Below are 23,848 nucleotides of genomic sequence, written 5' to 3'. Positions count from 1 at the left end.
CAGTAGTTTCCCCAAATTAGAATTTTGATGGATGCACGTAGGATAGTTAATGATCTAATCCAATATTTTCCTCTGTTTCCCTCCATAGGTGCAAAGGCGATTCAACGCCTGAACTCCAACTGAATAGAAGAACATCCCCAAGACCAGATGCAATGGAGATGTTCAATTTCACCAACTTCACCTACTGGAATGCCTCAGAAGGCAATGACGCAGGGCCTGTCACTGAACCCGAAAGCCCATACAAGACTGTGGAGGTGGTGTTCATCGTATTGGTGGCTGGGTCCCTCAGCCTGGTCACCGTTATTGGAAATATCCTGGTCATGCTTTCCATTAAGGTCAATAGGAACCTACAGACTGTCAACAACTACTTTTTATTCAGCCTTGCGTGTGCTGACCTAATCATCGGGCTGTGTTCCATGAACTTGTATACAGTATACATAGTGATTGGCTACTGGCCCTTGGGGCCTGTGGTGTGTGATCTGTGGCTAGCCTTGGACTATGTAGTGAGTAACGCATCTGTCATGAACCTACTCATCATCAGTTTTGACAGATACTTCTGTGTCACAAAGCCCCTCAGCTACCCTGTCAAAAGGACCACCAAGATGGCAGGGATGATGATTGCTGCTGCCTGGGTCCTGTCCTTCATTCTGTGGGCCCCGGCCATCCTTTTCTGGCAGTTCATCGTGGGCGGGCGGACAGTGCCTGAGAGGGAGTGTTACATTCAGTTCTTCTCTAATGCAGCAGTCACCTTCGGAACGGCCATCGCAGCCTTCTACCTGCCCGTTATCATCATGGTCATTCTCTACATACAGATCTCTATAGCCAGTAAAAGCCGGGTGAAGAAAGAGACCAGGAAGCCGTCAGGGCCCAACCCAGAGGCCGTGTCCCACGAGCAGGCAGGGGCCAGTAATACTGCCAAGCCCATCAACAACAACCTGACAGCAGAGGACACAGAGCAGGGCAGGACCGAAGCCATAGATGACGTGGCCAACCAGCACGAAGGTAAACTGCAGAACGGCAAGGGCCCGTCCACCACGGGTGGAGAGGGGGAGATGGAGGGTGAAGATGGGGGAAGGGAGAACTGTGCCCACGGAGAGGAGAAAGAGAGCTCCAACGACTCGACATCTGGCAGTGCAGCGGCATCCAACCACAAAGAAGAAGAAGCGGTGCCATCCAGAGCAAACTGCAACACCGAGCTCGTTCAGCAACCAACCCGCCACCGGGCCAAGGCAGGCGGCTCCAAACTCACCTGCATCAAGATTAAGACCAGTTCTCTCAAGGGGGACTGCTACACGCCCTCCAACGCCACGGTGGAGATCGTCGCCGCCACGGAGAAGCAGAACCACGTGGCGCGGAAAATCGTGAAGATGACCAAGCAGCCGCCCAAGAAGAAGAAAGCACCACCGTCTCGGGAGAAGAAGGTGACCCGTACCATCATGGCCATCCTGGTGGCCTTTGTGGCCACCTGGACACCTTACAATGTCATGGTACTCATCAACACCTTCTGCTCCAGCTGCATCCCCAGCACAGTCTGGACTATCGGCTACTGGCTGTGCTACATCAACAGCACCATCAACCCCGCCTGCTATGCCCTCTGCAATGTCACTTTCAAAAAGACATTCAAACATCTCCTCCTCTGTCAATACAAAAACATTAGGTCAGCTAGATGAATATAGATGCGAGTTTGCGTGTGTGTGCGTGTGTGTGCGTGTGTGTGCGTGTGTGTGTGAGAGAGAGAGAGAGAGAGAGAGAGAGAGAGAGAGAGAGAGAGAGAGAGAGAGAGAGAGAGAGAGAGAGAGAGAGAGAGAGAGAGAGAGAGAGAGAGAGAGAGAGAGAGAGAGACGTGTTTATGATGTGGTCCCTTTCCTTTGTTTTTACTCTACAAGAGAACTTGTATCCTGCAGCCATGTTGGGTTTGGCTCTGATGAATGAGATTTGTGATGCAACTGTTGAGACATAAGACTTACAAAGAAGCGCATAGCCAGGAGAACAAATAGACCGAACTTGAAAAGGACAGTTGGATAGAGAGCTCTTCACTGCACAAGACAAAATTCTAAGGGAAAATAGGGCTGACTGAATTCACAAACTTCCCGTTTGAAATTCAGTGTAAAAAAAGAAACCTGTATATATCAATGTATACGCAAAATCTAAATGTGTGTGTGTGTATGTATGTGTGTGTGTGTGTGTGTGTGTGTGTGTGTGTGTGTGTGTGTGTGTGTGTGTGTGTGTGTGTGTGTGTGTGTGTGTGTGTGTGTGTGTGTGTGTGTGTGTGTGTGTGTGTGTGTGTGTGTGTGTGTGTGTGTGTGTGTGTGTGTGTGTGTGTGTGTGTGTGCATCAGTCTGAGCGTGACAGAATGATCCATCACACAGTTTCAGATGTCCGCCAGTAGAGACAGCACAAGGACATACAGAACATACTACAAACTGTTATCTGTATGCCGGTGGCACTCTGTGTTGGCGGCACACAAAGCAGAGCAGCTTGTCTAAACTGCCTCTCTGACATGTTCATATACGACTGAGTAACATGGCAGGGAGCCTTCCTATCTCCAGGGATGGACCATAAGTGGCCCCTGAAGGGCATAGCAGGACAGAGACCAGGCCTGGCCAGGGTCACCTCTCATCACAACGCAGGACTGAGGTTAGGAAACTTGTTTGAAAAAGTAGATTCTTCCCACCAAAGAAAAGGGTGGAAAATGGTCATGAGTAAACAAATAAATAGATAATGTAAAAATACATCCAAAAAGGCATTGTTCAATTACATTATTTAGCTTGCTATTCGTTTTCCACATCATTTTAGACGATCAGCGATTTGATCTCTAACAATTCATTACATGATGAATTTGATGTTTATTTGATTGTATATTAAGATGTTTGTTTTGTCAGATAGTCTACACTCTTAGAAAACAAGGTGCTAACTAGAACCAAAAAGGGTTATTTGGCTGTCACCGTAGGAGAACCCTGTGAGAACCCCTTTTGGTTCCAGGTAGAACCCTTTTGGATCCAGTAGAATCCTTTTGCGTTCCATGTAGAACCCTTTCCACCCAGAGTTCAACATGGACAACAAAAAGGGTTCTCCTATGGGGACAGCTTCAGAACCCTTAATGAGCCTGTTTTCTAAAAGTGTGTTGATGCTTGGAGCTTGTAAATACATCCAGAGGGTGGCAGTTGGCAGGGGCTTGGAGCCAACGCCTATTCAATTATACAGGAAGGGATCTTGTGCTTTTCCAGGGGTGAGTTGGATATTCCTCTGAGATTGGATAATTTAATCCCGCTGTATTGCAGATGTTACCGCCTGTGACAAGAGCCTGTTGTATGTCAGTCCTGACTGATAATGAAGAGAAAGATTGAAGAGGATTATATTTTGTCTTGCTGTCATCAGAGGTGGTTTGTATTCGTTAGGTAGGGGTTACCAAGGTTGTAGAGTGATTGATAGAGTGTCATACTGTGGAGATTTTAGAGGTTATTTCAGTGCATGTTTCTGTTGTTACCCCAGAATGGGGTTAAATACCAATAATCACAGGCCATGGCCTTGTGAATTATAAGGGCTACTCGATGTTAGATGTACTAATTCATCTACATCTGTGTGTGTGTGTGTGTGTGTGTGTGTGTGTGTGTGTGTGTGTGTGTGTGTGTGTGTGTGTGTGTGTGTGTGTGTGTGTGTGTGCGTGCGTGCGTGCGTGCGTGCGTGCGTGCGTGCGTGCGTGCGTGCGTGCGTGCGTGTGTGTGTGTGCGTGTGTGTGTATATATTTGTGTGTTTCATCACATGAATATAGATGAAGTCATATGTACTGTTTATATATGTGTTTTTGAGATCACAGTCTAATGATGTTAGAAATAATACGACACTAGAATTCCCATGTTTTTGTGTCATACTGTTTGTGTCCATATATGTCGTCCACACCGTATGCTGATCTTCAACACAGTCCATTTATCTCTGACATGCTAATGTATTCCAATTTAAATAATGAATATAAAGCAGCCATGGGATGGTCGCCACGTTGGTTGCTAGGGGGGCTTAACAGAAAATGACACCCGCATTGAGCAGCCCCTTAAGGCAGTCTCCTTAAAGAGAGATACGGGACAGGCCTTTAATGGAAACTCACCATGAGCCTGATCAGATTATAAAATGATGTGGAACACCTACTGGAGATTAAAGATGGGCTATTACGTGCTCGGTTTACACAGCCCCTCCCGTCCCACTTAGTGTCCCACTTGCTCCTGATCCCGTTATGTGTGACTGTGACGTCCACTATATCAGGGCATTGTTTAAAGGCCCGTGAAACATAAGGAACATCATATTTGCATTTTCTATCTATCTATCTATCTATCTATCTATCTCTATCTCTCTCTCTCTCTCTCTCTCTCTCTCTCTCTCTCTCTCTCTCTCTCTCTCTCCTCTCTCTCTCTCTCTATCTCTATCTCTATCTCTATCTCTCTCTCTCTCTATCTCTCTCTCTCTCTCTCTTTCTCTCTCTCTGATATTGTCCCCCAGTGTCTCCTCCCCCTTAATGACATTTTTATGACTAACATCGCCCCCAATATTGGAAAGATAAAAGACAAAGCAACCTACTGCAAATTCACTAGAGGCGTCAAAATAACACAACATTTAGGTCATGAGTAATTATTAATAAATTCTGCTTTTAATGGAAATAGTGATGGCAAAGGAAGTGGAAGAGGATGAAGATCATCTGAATCCTTGCAATCTTCCTAATTTAAATGCAGATTGTCCTCTGGAAGCCTGGCACGTATAATTCAGTCAATCTGTTCGACTGCACGAGCCCAGCAGTGTGTGAGAGGCACCCATCCAAGTTCACAATCCAGCCACCCGTCAGGTTGATAAGTGGACCCATGTCTGGGTGTCATCTGTCACACGTCTCAGTGGTTGGTGTTGCTAAGAGCCTCCTAGCTTCCCAGAACGGAACGTCTGATTCAGCTCAGTTTAAGCTGTTGTTTGAGTGATACCAGCAGGAAAGTAAGTGCTCTACAACACTGGTCTGGGTCTTTTTAGAGAACAGTTATCCGGGTGTTTGACGGAAAGTGACAGCCATTTATCACCAATGGAGGGACAGGGTTCACCGCCCCCAGACAAGATGGCTGTCACTCACTGTGTCTCAGCGGAATGCTCTTTCAGCTGCTTTCAGACACAGTGGAAAGCTCACACCCCTTTAGCACTCCTCACCTGTCAACAGCATATCGTTTGACTAACAGGACAAAAGAAACCCTGCACTGTCCACTTTGTACGGTCTGATAAGTCCGCCACAGGCTCTCACATCTTAGGTACCATGTTTGGATACTGTCAGCCATTTCAGACAGGGTCAACCTAAGGTTTCCACAAAATAAATTACCCGTCCTTCAGGAATCCCACGCTACTGTATAGTCTAGAGAATGATGGAAACAAGGTGATGGAGTACAGTAACTCTCAGATGGATTTTGGCTAGACTTTTTATTACCGTACTGTAAAAACAGGACATGCTCTCTTTTCATGTGGGGGAGGGGGGGTGTATTTCTCATTGAGTGGATTCACTTGTCAACGTATGAAGAGCCTCATTCCACTGTTATATTTCCCCTTCATCACATAAACATTGTCTCCATGGTGTCAACAGATCATCATGTGCCGTCTGAGCTAGCTGGGCTCCTCTTCACACGGCTTGTTTCAAAGGGCTAAACCTTTTTAGGGAGATGTATTTCTCCCTAAATGTATGATTGTGGTTGATTAGATTTTTGGGGATTTTGGGGTTTACACAGCCCCTCCCATCCCACATAGTGTCCCACTTGCTCCTGATCCCGTTATGTGTGACTGTGACGTCCACTATATCAGGGCATTGTTTAAAGGCCCGTGAAACATAAGGAACATCATATTTGCATTTTCTATCTATCTATCTATCTAAAGTTAGTTAGTTAGAATTGTGATGTTTTGATAGTGTACTTGACAAGTGTGTGAAAGAGTATTTATTTAGATTGTTACTGTGTTGTTTGGGGCTGTTGTTGAGCAGAGGGTTAGTACCCATTGAGATGGGAGCATCCTGAGTCTCTGTTTCCAGTTGAGATATTTGGGCTGCTTCTGCCTCTTATAGCCATGTTTCCAAGGCGATGTGGTATGTGAAGTGTATCTGAACAGACAAATATATCGCCACATTGTATACTGAGCAATTTGAAGTGCCTTATTACTTATTACCCATTCTTATAATTGCTCATTGATGTTTAAATTGATGTTTTATATTTTCAGTAGATTACATTTTTGTTAGCTGGTGGTGCAATTTAAGGTGACAGTCATAGATGTAGAAAAGCACAAGATCTTCTAAAGTCTAAAATGTTTATTTTCTCCTTCATTGTGGTCGTAGAAGGCATAGGTTTAGTAGAAGGGGGAAAACATGTAATTTAATCTATTTCATCACTGGAGGTTTGGAGGGTATTTTAACACGTGTGTGTGTGTGTGTGTGTGTGTGTGTGTGTGTGTGTGTGTGTGTGTGTGTGTGTGTGTGTGTGTGTGTGTGTGTGTGTGTGTGTGTGTGTGTGTGTGTGTGTGTGTGTGTGTGTGTGTGTGTGTGTGTGTGTGTGTGTGTGTGTGTGTGTGTGTGTGTGTGTGTGTGCAGGGGTGTTATATACCACAAAAATCTATGTGAAGGTGGCTGGGGTTGGTCCTGAGGGGGGATAATTTTGCATTTTTCAAACACCTGAAACAGCTTTTTTTCTGCAATCTAGACCCATAATCATTATGTTTAATTATATGTCCAAATGTGTCTATTTTTCTGCATATCTAAACATACCTCTTGATCTGTCTGTATCCTCCTGAAAGGTGGTTATTTTTTAAAATAAACTAAATATACTTCTCTGCATCTCTGCTAAAAATCTGGATAAAAGATTGAAAGGAATGTGAGTCTTATTCAGTACATTTAATTAATGCTTGCTTTTCTAAAGTCAACCAACCTTGCCAGCAGGCATGCCAGCTAAGATGGTTAGACAAGCTAGCTACTCCAACTTGATAGCCTGAAATGGCTTCATGGTAGTTATTTATGAGGTTGGGAGATTGGGAACCTATCTGGGCTAAAAACCAACTTTATAGAATTGCAAGGTGGCTAGTAGTATTACAGAGAAAACAACGACAACCACACACACACACACATATATATATATATATTAATTAAACAGGCCAAATCTGATGGGGCACATGCCCCTATGGGCATGAGAGAGAGAGAGAGAGAGTGTGTGTGTGTGTGTGTGTGTGTGTGTGTGTGTGTGTGTGTGTGTGTGTGTGTGTGTGTGTGTGTGTGTGTGTGTGTGTGTGTGTGTGTGTGTGTGTGTGTGTGTGTGTGTGTGTGTGTGTGTGTGTGTGTGTGTGTGTGTGTGTGTGTGTGTGTGTGTGTGCTTTGCTCTATAAGAGCCCCTTAGCATGTCAAAGCACCAAGTGGCATCTGTGAATAAAGACAACCCCATAGAAACACAAACCACACATTGCATTCAGGGGGGTAAGAAACAATAAAGGATTCAACAAACAATGTTGCTTCTGTCCTCACCTCACAGTCCCTGTTTGAAAAGTGTCTCAAAAGCAAGTGGCTTCCAAAGACACACTCTGAAAGATAAAGATTTACAAGACAAACATTTATTTTTGCCTAAACACATGTAAACACAATGTGATCATCATACTGTACATTTTGTATCACGTTTTATAAAGCTATATCTATTATATTGTTGTACAAAATCTAGAATTGAACAGTGTATCAGTATGTGTTAGATGAGTGCTGCATCAAGACTGAACATGTGTTTGTTGGAGTGACAATATTATGGCGGGAAAGAAAGAAACATTGTTAAGTAAATGAGAAAACAAATGCAATTCTGAGAGAACGGACCACTGCCGTGTGAGATTTAAAACTGAACTAAAGTACACTCAACTGTCCCACTTAACTTTTTTTTACTCTGTTGCATGTTTGGGCTTTGTGAGACTGACGATCAGCCGAAGAGGAGAATCAAGTAGTAACCTGCTGAATCTGTAGAGAAACAAATCCATTACTGACAAACAATGAAGTGCTGATGTGTGTTCGGCATCCATTTTGTCTCAACTTGTAAATGAGTGATGAGTGAGAAGGGACACAGACTGACCGTAGGGAGAAACTGTGAGACCAGCTGCTACAACATGCAGTGTAGTATTGGAAACATCTGGACCTCTTCCAGATATCTGGGGGAATTGTTATTGAAACATATTCAAGTCTCGAGGGAATGAACCATTTTGAACCATTGTAGGTGTGACTTCACTGAAATATCTCTTCAAATGGACAAACAGAATACAAATGATAAAAACCTATTTTGTGGAAAATATATATACAGCAATGTACACTCTTCCAAAAGGTTCTTCAGCTGTCCCAATAGGAGAACCATTTTTGGTTCCAGGGAGAACCCTTTTTGGTTCCACGTAGAACCCTGTGTGGAAAGGGTTTTACATGAAACCCAAAAGAGCCCTATCTGGAACCAAAGGGTTCTACCTGGAACCAAAAAGAGTTCTTTGAAAGGGTTCTCCTTTCGGGACAGCCGAAGAACCCTTTAAGGTTCTAGATAGCACCTTTTTTTTCTTACGAGTGTACAGGGTGTTCATTTTTCAGTTGCGTCAGTGTGTAAATTGAATCATTATGCTCTCATCCACTGTGCCTCATGGCTCCTAATACGGTCGATATATTGTCTGTTAAAAACGTATTATTTGAATTGTATATATCTCTGTAGTATACATTATATGTCATTTGGATGAGGTACAGTTGGAATGTACATAAGTCTACACATGTTTAATAGCTATCTGAATGTTCCCTTCCCTTCTCACCCTCCCTTGTCCTAATATGATACTCCCTCACCCCTAATGTACAGTAATAATGTTAATGATTTCCTTTGCGCAATTAGTTGATTGTTTAATAGTTCTGGACAGCGAAGCTGAGTGTTAATATCACTGGCCACTCACTTATGAAGCTGTAAAATATTAACCATATTCAGTGGATTTATGGAGGCGTATTCATTTTTTAAAATCAATTCAAATAAAATGTATGAAAAATGTTTCATGGCATTTTGTGTCCAGATTATTGAAATGATAGTGGTGTGGAGAAATGTATCACTTGTTAGGTCGGAATTGGAAATCGCACACATCAGGTTAATATTTAGCTTTCATATTAAGCCTCCATAACTTCATCTGAACATGTAATTACTTCAATCAAGGTGAGTAAACATCACACATATTTGGACATCATTTCAAACTTTTTTTTAATGTAATCGATAATTAGGACAGGTCAACTCAAGTTGTAAACTACAATAACAGTTTTGCTCATAGTTCAACTGGAGAGCGGGGGAACTACAAAGTGAGTTATAATAGCAGGAAGACCAGAACTAATACTGGACACAACCTCTTACACACTAACAACTGTACAGTACAGTAGCTAATGTATACAGTCATCTGATAAAAGTTTACATCTTTCACTGTAGATACCATTAGAAAAGGAATTTCCTTTACATCAATGAGTACTTATGTTTCTTATTAATGTATGCCCTCAAAAATGGTTAGAAAAGTTGTTAGCAATTTTGCTGTTGAGGGTACCAGCAAAATAACATTTAAAACCCCAGTAATTGCACAAGGTTTTAACTTGATGCTGCTTTAAATCAAGACATGCAAGAAATTATTTTTGATTTGAGTGAGAATAATTTTGTCACCTCAAACAAAAAGGATGTTATGTAATATTACCAAAAATCCATTGTTTTTCCAACAATGAACCTGAAAAATGTTAAACTAAGCATTTTACTAAGAAATGATTCATTTGTATTATTCACACAGAGAATTAAATCCCCTACAAGATTTTCCTATGAGAAATTAGGAAAGAAATACATGTTATCACTACTATCCAACTCTTTGTTGTGTACCTGCTACAGGCCCCTATAAACCTACAGGACAAACAAATAGGAACCATGCTGAGATAGGGCAGTATAAGCATCAACTTCCACTTCCTGCTTCCTATGATGCACCACTAATCCATCGGGGTGCGCTCCCTCTTCTTCCCCTCCCGCTTCGGCTTCTTGGCATCTGCAAAAACATGTGGGCATCAGGTTAGAATCTACATGCATACTGTCACCTACCCTGCGGTCAGGTTTTTGAAGATCATAACCTGCCTTTCAGACAGTCTTCCATGAAAAGTGAATTTGCCAGTTTTCTAGGTATCATGAACCATTTGGGTTTTAGTAGAACTTGTCATTGGTCATCAAACAGGGAATATCTTTTGCTATTTTTATTTGGGCCTTAACTGGCACTCCACTTCAAGATCCTGTCTCACTCATTCATTCCCTGGATGTGTTGTTAATCCTACCACAGGTTTACTGTGCATGTGGACAAACATGAAAAGTGCTTTATCATCGTCTCAGAGTGGCTTTAGTACCTGACAGCCATGACAGGAACCACAGTCCATACCCCAGTCTCTGGTCTGATGAACAGGAGCAATATACCCCAGTCTCTGGTCTGATGAACAGGAGCAACATACCCCAGTCTCTGGTCTGATGAACAGGAGCAACATACCCCAGTCTCTGGTCTGATGAACAGGAGCAACATACCCCAGTCTCTGGTCTGATGAACAGGAGCAACATACCCCAGTCTCTGGTCTGATGAACAGGAGCAACATACCCCAGTCTCTGGTCTGGAGCAACATACCCCAGTCTCTGGTCTGGAACAGGAGCAACAACATCTCTGGTCTGATGAACAGGAGCAACATACCCCAGTCTTTGGTCTGATGAACAGGAGCAACATACCCCAGTCTCTGGTCTGATGAACAGGAGCAACATACCCCAGTCTCTGGTCTGTTGAATAGGAGCAACATACCCCAGTCTCTGGTCTGATGAACAGGAGCAACATACCCCAGTCTCTGGTCTGGAGCAACATACCCCAGTCTCTGGTCTGGAGCAACATACCCCAGTCTCTGGTCTGATGAACAGGAGCAACATACCCCAGTCTCTGGTCTGATGAACAGGAGCAACATACCCCAGTCTCTGGTCTGATGAACAGGAGCAACATACCCCAGTCTCTGGTCTGATGAACAGGAGCAACATACCCCAGTCTCTGGTCTGATGAACAGGAGCAACATACCCCAGTCTCTGGTCTGATGAACAGGAGCAACATACCCCAGTCTCTGGTCTGGAGCAACATACCCCAGTCTCTGGTCTGATGAACAGGAGCAACATACCCCAGTCTCTGGTCTGATGAACAGGAGCAACATACCCCAGTCTCTGGTCTGATGAACAGGAGCAACATACCCCAGTCTCTGGTCTGATGAACAGGAGCAACATACCCCAGTCTCTGGTCTGATGAACAGGAGCAACATACCCCAGTCTCTGGTCTGATGAACAGGAGCAACATACCCCAGTCTCTGGTCTGATGAACAGGAGCAACACAACCCCCTCCCCACACACACACACAACACACTCCATACATATATTTTGCTATGTGTCTGTCTGTCTGTCTGTCTGTCTGTCTGTCTGTCTGTCTGTCTGTCTGTCTGTCTGTCTGTCTGTCTGTCTGTCTGTCTGTCTGTCTGTCTGTCTGTCTGTCTGTCTGTCTGTCTGTCTGTCTGTCTGTCTGTCTGTCTGTCTGTCTGTCTGTCTGTCCGTGTGTGTGTGTGTGTGTGTGTGTGTGTGTGTGTGTGTGTGTGTGTGTGTGTGTGTGTGTGTGTGTGTGTGTGTGTGTGTGTGTGTGTGTGTGTGTGTGTGTGTGTGTGTGTGTGTGTGTGTGTGTTTAGAAGAGCGTGAGGGGGAAAGTAAGCAACAAGGAAAAGGCAGGACTCATCTATCGTCTGTTTCCCCCAGGAGCACCTATCATCGTAGATTACAGGGTGGGATGTTGTTGGTGGGCGGTAACAGACGAGGATGTCAACTGGCTAATCAACACCTGTTTGTTTTGTACCTGATCTAAAGCAAGTTCCCACCTGCCACTAATTTAAGATCCTCCCACGTCAGTTTGTTGATGAAAGCCTTGCCACTCTCTCCAGCTAATCTGAGAAAAACGTCCTCAACATAAACAAACACTCCATCAATACTACTGTACGTTGCTGCTCCACTGCAACATATTAGAACAATTCAAACTGTATTTAAATTTACAGCACATGAATCAATCTATTCACCACCAATGCAGCATTAGCCAATATACTGTACCAAGCCAAGTCTTGTACAGTACAATAAGCCATCAGCATTAAACAGTAACAAGTCATGAAAACATTGAGGAATCATTTGCTTATCCTTCACATGCCCTTTAATAATCTATGTGAAACATCCGATCAGCAGTGGAGCATTAATGTGAAGAATGTGATGATAATCAGCATATAAAGTATTGTAAATCATCCCGATGCTAATCGTTCATCCCTGATAAACAAACAATGCAATCCATCGGTAAATTCAGAAGTAATGATTCCTTGCTTGTATATAATTTGCAAATCATTAATAAGTGGGTATAAATGAACCCGTTGTAAGGGTCGATATGCATCAGGCCAATGTACAGACCTAGAGATGACTCACAAGTGTCTAACTGATTGATGATAGCCTACCAGATGTTGCCTGTGCTACTAACTTGCATAATGTGTGTGCAATCACTCGAATCCTCCTCAAATATAATGCTGACGTCAATGCCCCAGGGACCTGCTATCTGATCTATACATTTCTCATAAGCATACGTGTTGCGGACAAGCCTAGAGAGTTCTGTGAGTTTGGAGATTGGGACGTGGGTGTTTATACAAATCCACTGAAAATTGCTCCTCGCTCCATTTGTTTGGCCGTTTTTAATTTGTTTAACTGTGTTTTTGCCTGTGCCTTTGTAAGCACATTTGGCTCCCTAGGGAGACAGAGAGGATCACATTCCCTCTGCGAGCCCCGTCTGTGAGATTGGAGCTCTCACCATGCCGGTGTGCTTTCTGCTGCATAGGCACATTACTGTGTACTCTCTCCGCTCTCATTTCTGCCACCGCACTTTTGACACGGACTCATAATAATCAGAGTGGCTCGGAGAGATTATGTTTTGAACCGGGATGCCGTGAAACAGGCCGAGTGCAATAAGACTGAATTCTGTGTCTGAATGGGCTGTCTTGTACACAGAGACACAACAGCACAGCCATTCTCAGGGGAATGATAAACTGTAAAACAACTCCTTGACGGCAGCCGCAGGGTTTTCATCACTATAAAGCCTTTTGTTTCCCCTAAATCATCTCTGACATTCTCTGCTCCCCACTGTGGCTCCCCTGCTCATTCTTCTGGGTAAGGAGGGAGGAGAATAGGAGAATTCTACAGGTATTCATAATGTTTCATTTCTGCTTCATTTCTGTCACTCTCTGTTTTCCGGCCTTTCCGTTTCATTCCGTGGGGCCCGTCTCTTCCTGAGGTTAGACAAGGGAGAAGACATTGAATCTCAGATCGCTCCCTCGCTGCCTCGCAGCATTGTCTCCTCAAGACTATGGGCCTGACAGATGTTTTCTCCATCGCTCCTGGCAGCAGCAGACAAGGTGGCTGTTTAGAATTGTAAATATGACTGGGTGGATATAGTGGCCCCAGCCGGAAGTGAGATAGTCCCTCGCTCTGTAGACCGGGTTCATTACAAGTCCTCTGAGACTCTGCCTGGCCTGGAATCCCCTTCCAACACACACACACACACACACACACACACACACACACACACACACACACACACACACACACACACACACACACACACACACACACACACACACACACACACACACACACACTCTGTTTCCCAGTACCCCTTTAGCTTACCAGGGCTTATCTGTCAAATGGCAGACATGGGAAATCATACTCTCAAATAGCAGGTATTTCTTTCCAACTCTCTCCATTCTTCTTCTCCACCGTCATCCCTCCCTCCTTTCACACTGTGGTTCTCACCCTCCCCAGGGCATTAGGCCCGACTTAAAACAGGACTGGCCTCCATCAAACAGGATACATGTCAGGACCCGGTTACGAACCCGGGTCTCCGGAGTGAGAAATAGTCACTTAACCAACTGAGCCACGAATAGTCGGCAGTACCCAGAAGATGAGGCAGACACAGCAGTACTTGAAACGGTGTATTTAATGAAGTAAAAGTGAAGTTCTTCAGGAAAACATGTAACTCCACAACCTCAAAAGGAATCCCACAAGAACAAAGGCAATCCTCCAAGACAAAAAAGGCAAATCCACAAGGTGGAAGGCAAAGCACAAAAAGCCTCAAAAGACACTCAAAAAACAAACAAACAAGAACAAAAAACAGAATTCCACAAGAGAGTCCACCGGGATCAAGAAGAGTTCTCAGAGTACTAGGGCTGGGTGCTAACATACAAACACAGAGCAAATAACTGAGGAAAACTAAGGGTTTAAATACAATCAGGGGAAACGAGGCACAGGTGCAAATAATAATGGGGATCAAGGGAAAACAAAAGGTCAAAAAGCACAATGGGGGCATCTAGTGACCAAAAACCGGAACAACCCTGGCCAAATCCTGACAATTCATTTGGGAATATGTGATAATTCATACAGGTACAGTGCTATACAGTCCTGCTCATGTGCTTGCGCGCATGCGCACACACACACACACACTGTACAGAGATTACCATTAAATGTTATTCACTGCAGAAATAATGTTAATTCTGTGTGTCACCTTGCTATTTCTGTCACTGAAATACATGTGCACCGAAAAAATACACCAACACAAATATGCTTTTAATTTGGATCAGATTCCTTGCACGTGACATCCTAAATAGGCTTTGCTCAGCTTATGTGTAAAGATATTGTAATTTTTTCGAGAACCATTACCCAAGCCAGGGGTTCCACTCCACTGTCAATCTGACATGTTTTTTTTCCGTCACAGTGAGAGTCTTACAGTCTTACCAGCTTTTTAGCCTTTTGATTTCCCTAACTCCCAGGTTATTAGGAGGCGAGGGAAACTTGAATTGAACCCAAAATCACAGTCAGATTGACAGGAGTGTTTTTCTCTGTCCTCAAGCAGGAAAAACTGTCTTAACCGTTAGCCGCCTGCCTGAAACACAATGAGGCTCTGGTCCAGTCGCTCCTGGAGAGTCTGTTCTGTTCTGGCACACCCTCTCATACAGCAGATTACTGTCAGGGCTGCTGCCAAATCTACCCTGATTCCAGTTTCACACTCTCAACATATCACCACAGTAGCCTACTTCTCAAAACGCAGTCAGATTGGACATAATGTACACACTAGCCCCATGAGTCCTTTACCGGCAACATCATGGAGCATTCATTATATTTTTAAACAACTTCTGCTCTCACATGATTGGTTTTAACAGTGGGAGTCATCAGCTAAATAACAGACAAGTGGGAGTCGTTAATAAAGCCTTTATGTGGGAAAATAGATGAAAATCTGTGTGTTGTCTTCTACATGTTGGAGACATTCTGTCACTGTATTAATGATGGAGCATTGAACTAAAGTATTCATCTGGTTTGCTTTTGGAACATGTTGTCATGTTTGGACATGAGGTCTTATAACAAACTGAATGGCAAAGAATGTTTTATGTTAAACACGGTTTGATGAATGTTGAATGGCAATGTTCATCAGCGCATTGAATGAAGTAGTTAGACAAACAGGGCTAACTGTGGCTGACCTAAATATTGAATATGCAATTTAATTGATATCAAAATATCATTATTCTATTAAGATACTCATCTAGTTCATTGTATCAGACAGGTGAAATGAACCAAGACTAAATACATTAGGAATCTATAATGTCTGTTGGGTGAAATGCCAACTAAAACCATCATCTGCAATCCTCCATGTTATGTCCTGTGATCAGTAGTTCTGTTTGGACTAAACTCACATGACCATCTCAGTCTCGCTGCTTTCCATAATTGAAAGAGAGAAATCAATGTTTCTTGACGTCTCCTATAGTCTTCTTTAAATGGGTGAGTCTAGACGTCTACTGGCAGTTACTGAGAGAATGCAGCATTACATTTTCATACTTGTACTGCTCAATACATGTATTTACCTTAGTTCACCCGAGTTGAAGACTTATAGAAATCACTCCCACTGAACATTTGAGGATCAGTGAAGGGGCTAATCCCACCATAGTGGAGCTGGATTAAACATGAATCTCTGACAAGTCCAGCACTATCGCAGAATGAATCATTCAGAGGTTGTGGAGTCTTCAGCAGGATGTCATCGGTGTGAGCTGTGAAAGTACTGCCAAATAATATGCTAATAAATATACCTTAGCAAGGTTAAATGGTGAAAAAAGTTGACTGAAAGTGGCAACGTGCTTTAAATATGAAGCAAAAAAGGAGCAGGTGAAAATAGTCCTTTTCTGACGGTTTAATTACCTGAAAGTAATATCATCTTCCAACACTTCCGCACGTTTATGGAGATTCACTCTCCAATGTATTGACTATTGTGTTTAAAATGGATCCTTTAACTTTGTGTTTTGTCCTCTCCAACCATGTACAGTACCAGTCAAAAGTTTGGACACGCCTACTCATTCAAGGGTTTTTCTTCATTTGGACTATTTTCCACATTGTAGAATAATAGTGAAGCCATTAAAACTATGAAATAATACATATGGAATCATGTAGTAACCAAAAAAAGTGTTGAACAAATCAAAATATATTTTATATTTGTGATTCTTCAAAGTTGCCACCCTTTGCCTTGATGACAGCTTTGCATTCTCTCAACCAGCTTAATGAGGTAGTCACCTGGAATGCATTTCAATTAACAAGTGTGCCTTGTTAAAAGTTAATTTGTTGAAATGATTTCCTTCTTAATGCATTTGAGCCAATCTGTTGTGCTGAGACAAGGTAGGGGTGGTATACAGAAGATATAACTATTTGGTAAAAGACCAAGTCCATATTATGGCAAAACAACACAAATAAGCAAAGAGAAACGAAAGTCCATCATTACTTCAAGGTCAGTCAATATGGAACATTTCAAGACTTTGAAAGTTTCTTTAAGCACATTCGCAAAAACCATCAAGCGCTATGATAAAACTGTCTCTCATGAGGACCGCCACAGGAAAGGAAGACCCAGTTACCTCTGCTGCAGTGGATAAGGGCTCCCGAGTGGCACAGAGTCTAAGGCACTGCATCTCAGTGCAAGAGGCGTCATTATATACCCTGGTTTGATCCCGGGCTGTATCACAACCGGCCGTGATCGGGACTCCCATAGGGCGGCACCCAGCATTATCCAGGTTAAGGGAGGGTTTGGCCAGGGTAGGCCATCATTGTAAAATAAGAATTTGTTGTTAACTGACTTGCCTAGCTAAATAAAGGTTCAATTAAAAAATACAAAAACAATAATAATATGTTAATTAGAGTTACCAGCCTCAGAAATTGCAGCCCAAATAAATGCAGACACATCTCAACATCAGACACAACAGACAGACACACAAGTAACAGACACATCTCAGCATCAACTGTTCAGAGGAGACTGCTTGAATCAGGCCTTCATGGTTGAATTGCTGCAAAGATACCATTTCTAAAGGACCCAAATAAAATAAGAAGAAGAGACTTGCTTGGACCAAGAAACACGAGCAATGGACATTAGACCAGTGGAAATCTGTCCTTTGGTCTGATGCATTCTGCAGCGACACGCCATCCCATCTGGTTTGGGCTTAGTGGGACTAGCTTTTTTTTTCAACAGGACAATGACCTAACACACCTTCAGGCTGTGTAGGGGCTATTTGACCAAGAAGGAGAGTGATGGAGTGCTGCATCAGATGACCTGGCCTCCACAATCACCTGACCTCAACCCAATTGAGATGGTTTGGGATGAGTTGGACCGCAGAGTGAAGGAAAAGCAGCCAACAAAAGCAGCTCAGTATATGTGGGAACTCCATCAAGACTGTTGGAAAAGCATTCCAAGTGAAGCTGGTTGAGAGAATGCGTGTGCACAGCTGCCATCAAGCCAAAGCGTAGCTACTTTGAAGAATCTAAAATATAACAAATATTTTGATTTGTTTAACACCTTTTAAGGGTATTGCATTCTTCCATGTGTTATTTAGTGTTTATGTCTTCACTATTATTGTACAATGTAGAAAATAGTCAAAATAAAGAAAAACCCTTGAATGAGTAGGTGTGTCCAAACTTTTGACTGGTACTGTATATATATTTTTAGCCTAGTGATATATTGACTGGTACCTACACTATGTCCTGGTATTGTAAGTTAATTAAACATTCACTAAACATGTGTTCCCTTTGCAGTGGTTTATCTTACCACTCAAACCCCTCAGGATATACACTACTGGTAAAGACATATATGTACCATATATGTAAATCTATGGCTTTGCTGGTATGCTCTCCCACACTCCCCCTCAGCCTACCTTGCAGCTTGGTCTTGGGGATCTTGCCGCAGGGCTTGGTGGCGCTCACTGTGTTAGGACAGGTGGCATCCATGAGAGCTCGTTTCAGCACCCCTGACCGGTTCTTCTTCCCCGTCACCATGTCACACTCTCCCCAGGCCTGGAAGTCATACTTGCATTCACCTACAGAAAGATGGTTACAACAGACATACATGTACAATGCAAAACACACATTTTACAGGATTGTTACAGACATACCTACTGTATATACACTACCGTTCAAAAGCTTGAGGTCACTTAGAAATGCCCTTGTTTTTAACGAAAAGCACATTATTTGTCCATTAAAATAACATTAATAAATCTTCTTTGGGATCGGTGTCCCTTCCACGGGACAGTTGAGCTAATGTAGATTAATGCAATTAGCATGAGGTTGTAAGTAACAAGAACATTTCTCAGGACATAGACATATCTGATATTGTCAGAAAGCTTAAATTATTGTTAATCTAACTGCACTGTCCAATATATAGTAGCTATTACAGTGAAATAATGCCATGCTATTGTTTGAGGAATGTGCACAATTTTGAACATGAACAGTTATTAATAAACCAATTAGGCACATTTAGTCAGTCTTGATACAACATTTTGAACAGAAATGCAATGTTTCATTGGATCAGTCTACACATTCTAAACTTTGCACATACACTGATGTCATCTAGTGGCCAAAATCTAAATTGCACCTGGGCTGGAATAATACATTATGGCCTTTCTCTTGCATTTCAAAGATGATGGTACAGAGAAAATACAAAAAAATGGTTGTTTTTTTCTTTGCCATTGTCTTTTACCAGATCTATTGTGTGATATTCTACTACATTCCTTTCACATTTCCTTAAACTTCAACGTTGTTCCTTTCAAATGGTATCAAGAATATGCATATCCTTGCTTCAGGGCCTGAGCTACAGGCAGTTAGATTTGGGTATGTCATTTTAGGTGAAAATAGAAAAAAAGGGGGCTAATCCTTGATCAGAAATACAGTGTAGACATTGTTAATGTGTAAATGACTATTGTAGCTGGAAATGGCAGATTTTCTATGGAATATCTACATAGGCGTACAGAGGCCCATTATCAGCAACCATCACTCCAATGCCACGTTGTGTTAGCTATCATTTCAATTGGCTAATTGATCATTAGAAAACTCTTTTGCAATTATGTTAGCATAGCTGAAAACAGTTGTGCTGATTAAAGAAGTAATAAAACTGGCCTTCTTTAGACTAGTTGAGTATCTGTAGCATCAGCATTTGTGGGTTCGATTACAGGCTCGAAATGGCCTGAAACAAAGGACTTTCTTCTGAAACTTGTCAGTCTATTCTTGTTCTGAGAAATTAAGGCTATTCCATGCAAGAAATTGCCAAGAAACTGAAAATCTCGTACAACGCTGTGTATGACTCCCTTCACAGAACAGCTCCAACTGGCTCTACCATCTAGCTAATGTTAGAGTTAGCCACTTAGCCCCCTAGCTAACATTAACAACAAATTGGAATTCGTAACATATCATAGTTATTGTAATTTGTAACATATCATACAAGATGGATGGACAGCCACAAATGTCACACAAATGTCACCATAGAGAGCCTGTTAATTTCTCTATTTGGTTAGGTCAGGGTGTGATTTGGGTGGGCATTCTAGTTTTCTATTTCTTTGTTGGCCGGGTATGGTTCCCAATCAGAGGCAGCTGTCTATCGTTGTCTCTGATAGGGAATCATACGTTGGCAGCCTGTTTTCCACCTGAGTTTGTGGGATCTTGTTTTTGCATAGTTGCTGTGGAGCCTGCAGAACTTGACGTTCGGTTGGATTTTGTTGTTTTTTTGTGTCATTTGAAAATAAAGTGAAATGTACGCCTACCACGCTGCACCTTGGTCTCCTTCTAATGACGGACGTAACAACAAATGAATACATACCATATCATACTAATTTGAGTGTCCCAGATTTGTAGTTACTATGTTACGTTTACCCCTAAATCCAGGTTGCTTGTATTATGGTGATTGTAGCACCCAGAAGACATCCCATAGATTTAATACAGCTGATCAAGAAGAAAATGACATGTAATTACATTTTTCGGCCTCGAATCAGCAATTAAGACCTGGACCCTCAAGCTCAGAGAGCTGCTGTTCAGGAACATGCTTTATTTTACTGGAAAAGTTTTTTTTATTTTTGTAATCCATTAAATAATCTGATCTTCTACTCAAAAACACCAGAACTGGTCATATTTGAAAAGATATTTACATTCCAACGATTCTCAGCCCCAGGACTTTCTTTATCAACCACCAACTGGTGCACCGTGTTATTAGCCAATGTATGGCTTTCCTGCCGAGACCAGATTGTCTCCTTTATGCTCCATTTTGCCCAGTTTCTCCACTCTGAAGATTCCATCTGTCTTTCCCATACACAGATAGTCTGGCATTCTCTGCCTTTCAAAGAGGGCCTCCACTCCCTCACTTTATATTTGATTCTCTTTATGGAAGGAAAACATTTAAGCAGTCTACAGGTTGGATTTCATTAAGGATCTTATTTTACATTATATTCAGTCCTCCTTAAACTCCTCCCCCAAGGATGTAGGGCTGTTCCAGGAAAGGTTAGCCATGCCCCGTTCTTGTGTGTAAGAATGTGTCCGCATGCGTGTGTGTGTGTGTGCGTGTTTGTGTGTCTGTTTGTGTGTCTGTCATCCCTCCATCTCTCCCTTCCTTTTGTTGGACTCTGGCGTAGCTCCCGCTTGGCTGTGACACTCGTTTCCCTACTCCTCTCAGATAAAAGCTTGGGCCGCTGTAACCTGGCTCTGAAATCCCAGGGCACTCGGATGAGGGGAGCGGAGGGGGGTGAGGAGGGGTTGACAGGACCATTGTTCTGGGAATTCTACAGGGACCTTCAAAACAGAGTGCTCTAAAAGCGTGTGCCTCTGTACCTATAATTTGGCAGTGAACACGTGTAGCATATGGGCATGTGTGAACCTTACTCCTCAGCCTGAAGTGTCCCCACTAGCGCCAGAGAATAGCTAGCTTTTCATGTGGCGCCGACTGGTAAGACGCTTCAGGTGCTAGCAAAGCACACGTGACCGCCTGAGTGTGAGCTGAATCAGGAGTAAGTGGTGCTCTATAAGCAAGTAGGGAAAGTAGCAGGAAGCCCATGCTCTGTTTGAAGATGACACACATCCCTGCTGTATACACCCAGGCTGTAATTTCCTGAACCAGGCCATCATTCTCTGGGGATGTCCATACATGAAAACTGAAATCCTACTCCATTGAGTAGCAGAATGTTTTCCCCTTTAATGGACATGGATACACAATAAAAAAATATGACCAAAAAAGCATGACATAAAATCCCTAGACCAGTCATTTTTGTGCTGAATTGTAAATGTGAGTCCACTCCCCATGACCACACTCACACACCTCCAAACTGCTTCTTCCAGTTACAGGGGATCTTGCAGCGCTGGGTCTTGATGGTCTGCTTGCAGTCGGTGCCAGTGCGTGTGCCCTCCCTGGTGCCCAGGCCGCAGTCACCCTCGTTGGCCACGCACACACTCCACTGCCACTCCCCACAGTCCGACTTACGCTCCTTCTTCCCTGCAGGATCGCACACACACACCAACCTTATACTGCAGTTATGTCTGGAACACAATTATGTGGGCTGTAATTAGGCCCGTCTAGAGCTACACTACCACTGTGAAAGGTCAAAGTATTCAAATTTATAAAGCACCGAGATGTGCGTCTGTCATTGTGATTCTGCAGTGAGCCCCCTGCTTAAAGTATATTTATGCACAAATCTGATCTGATTTGAGATTTACATCAAATTACCATTCATACCTTGTAGCAGGTACTGTAATAGGAGATCCCCTTCCATCCACATATCAACTGTCTGTCTGACTGCTACCAATCTGCCGGTGTTTCTCACCTTGTTTCTCAGCTTTCCCCCCCTCGCCTGCTGTCACTGTGAGGACCAGGAGGGCCATGACGGCCAGAAGCGTCCACTGCTGCTGTCCTGACATGCTAGGAGAGAGGGAGAACAGGCACTGAGGAATAACAAGTACAGCAACCTATGTAACTCTGTGGGAGACATTCCATCGAAGGCCTCCCCTTCACCACCCGCTCATTTCTTCAGACGAAGGGGCAGACTTGACAAAGAACCACAGCATGCCCCTACTTACATGTATGGTTCACAGTTACAGGTGAAGGCAAGCTCAGGCTATTTGTGGAATAAACGGTTATTATTTGCTCCAATGGCCTGCTGTGCGCTGCACTGTGCTCGTGTCTACAGACGTGTATGATGACATGGGGAAATTATCGGCTGTCAGACAATGATACAGACGATTTGGAAATAGAAATAAACCTTTTTTTGCATGTTCTTTATGAATAGACTAATTGTTTCCCCTCCAGGCGCTCTCTGGCCTCCGAGCGGCCAAATAAAGAGAAGCACCATTCTAATCGCGGGTGCTGCTGTGCTCGGGAACTCTGGGTGGTGGAATTAGCGCATTCATTCCCTCTTTTCACTTTCCCCCTGTTTATTTTGGAGATACCCTAAAACCCACAGAAGGGGAATCAGCGTGAAATTTAAGCAATTACAGAGCATCTTGGATGCCAAAATGCTCTACTGTGCCCAGATGACTGCAAAAGGTACAGCCTGGCGGGGAAATCATTTACATTCGTCAATTTGAATTAATCATGAGCTGACATGGCTCTTACCGCCGCCCTGACGCACTTGGCCCTGTATTTTAGTCCTCTCCAGTTTGAGACTTTGCAGAAGTTGATGCACCTCACGTCTATTAGCCATGTAGGCAAGGTGATAATCAATTTAAAAAGATGGCATTCAAACTCTCTCCTTTACTGTATTATTAACCATTATTAATAGAGTGTTCACTGGTTGAATTCACTTCTGCTCTCCGTGCATCTATATATAATGAGTCTACTCTGAGTTGAACTCATCTGAACCCTTACAGTACAGGGCTTGAACCCTCAACGGTGGAAGCATACAGCATACCCACTTTAACTCAGAGGCAGATTTCACATTTGATTTGATTTGAGAACCCCTTTAGACAGACTGTTTTCTTGCCAGAAGCAGTTTGGTGTCAGTCAAACTGTTCAGCCAATGGTCCATTCTTCTCTCTATTCCAAGAAAAATCTTGTTAGTCCAACAGCTTTGATCGTTTCTATAAATAGACAACCCTGCGAAGTGTTTTCTGAGAAATTCCCTAATCGTACTCCAGGTTTGCGACCAAACCATTTTGGAAGCTACAACATTGTGACTTCTCAAAGGAGAAGTCTTTCCCTTTAATGATTAATAAGCAGTCTGCAGATGAGTTCCAGTCCAGGTGTAGTTGAGGAGGGCTACAGGTTAAAGGGGGATATCAACCTCCTGCAGCGTTCAGTACAGTATGTTCAGACAGAATAGTTTGCTGAGGGGTAGACTACAGGGTTTCCCTCATTGCAATGGAATCAAGTGTTCCTCCTTTCACTCACTGGTGCTGTGCATGAAATATTTACACCAAATCCCTTTCTGTCTCTCAGAGCA

At 43.1% G+C, this 23,848-nt stretch overlaps 2 protein-coding genes across 5 annotated transcripts in view; one reads left to right on the top strand and one right to left on the bottom strand.

Annotated features, from left to right (window-relative positions):
* LOC123994433 (muscarinic acetylcholine receptor M2-like) overlaps positions 1-6,861 on the top strand; it is a 93,198-nt gene extending 86,337 nt beyond the window's left edge. For all 3 annotated transcript variants that reach the window (XM_046297000.1, XM_046296999.1, XM_046297001.1), the window contains one exon: positions 89-6,861. In XM_046297000.1, coding sequence (XP_046152956.1) covers positions 153-1,670 — 1,518 coding nt within the window. In that variant the 5' untranslated portion in view covers positions 89-152 and the 3' untranslated portion in view covers positions 1,671-6,861. The remainder of the gene's footprint in view (positions 1-88) is intronic.
* A 395-nt stretch (positions 6,862-7,256) lies between these two features.
* Positions 7,257-23,848, bottom strand: part of LOC123994432 (pleiotrophin-A-like) — a 62,932-nt gene continuing 46,340 nt past the window's right edge. For both annotated transcript variants that reach the window (XM_046296998.1, XM_046296997.1), the window contains exons 2-5: positions 22,235-22,329; positions 21,733-21,906; positions 18,314-18,475; positions 7,257-10,047 (exon numbers count right to left, since the gene is read on the bottom strand). In XM_046296998.1, coding sequence (XP_046152954.1) covers positions 9,992-10,047; positions 18,314-18,475; positions 21,733-21,906; positions 22,235-22,328 — 486 coding nt within the window. In that variant the 5' untranslated portion in view covers position 22,329 and the 3' untranslated portion in view covers positions 7,257-9,991. The remainder of the gene's footprint in view (positions 10,048-18,313; positions 18,476-21,732; positions 21,907-22,234; positions 22,330-23,848) is intronic.

The sequence above is a fragment of the Oncorhynchus gorbuscha genome, linkage group LG14, assembly GCF_021184085.1.
Source record: "Oncorhynchus gorbuscha isolate QuinsamMale2020 ecotype Even-year linkage group LG14, OgorEven_v1.0, whole genome shotgun sequence".
Classification (NCBI taxonomy): domain Eukaryota; kingdom Metazoa; phylum Chordata; class Actinopteri; order Salmoniformes; family Salmonidae; genus Oncorhynchus; species Oncorhynchus gorbuscha.
The sequence above is the reverse complement of the archived record's forward strand: the minus strand, read 5'-3'. Positions and strand labels throughout refer to the sequence as shown.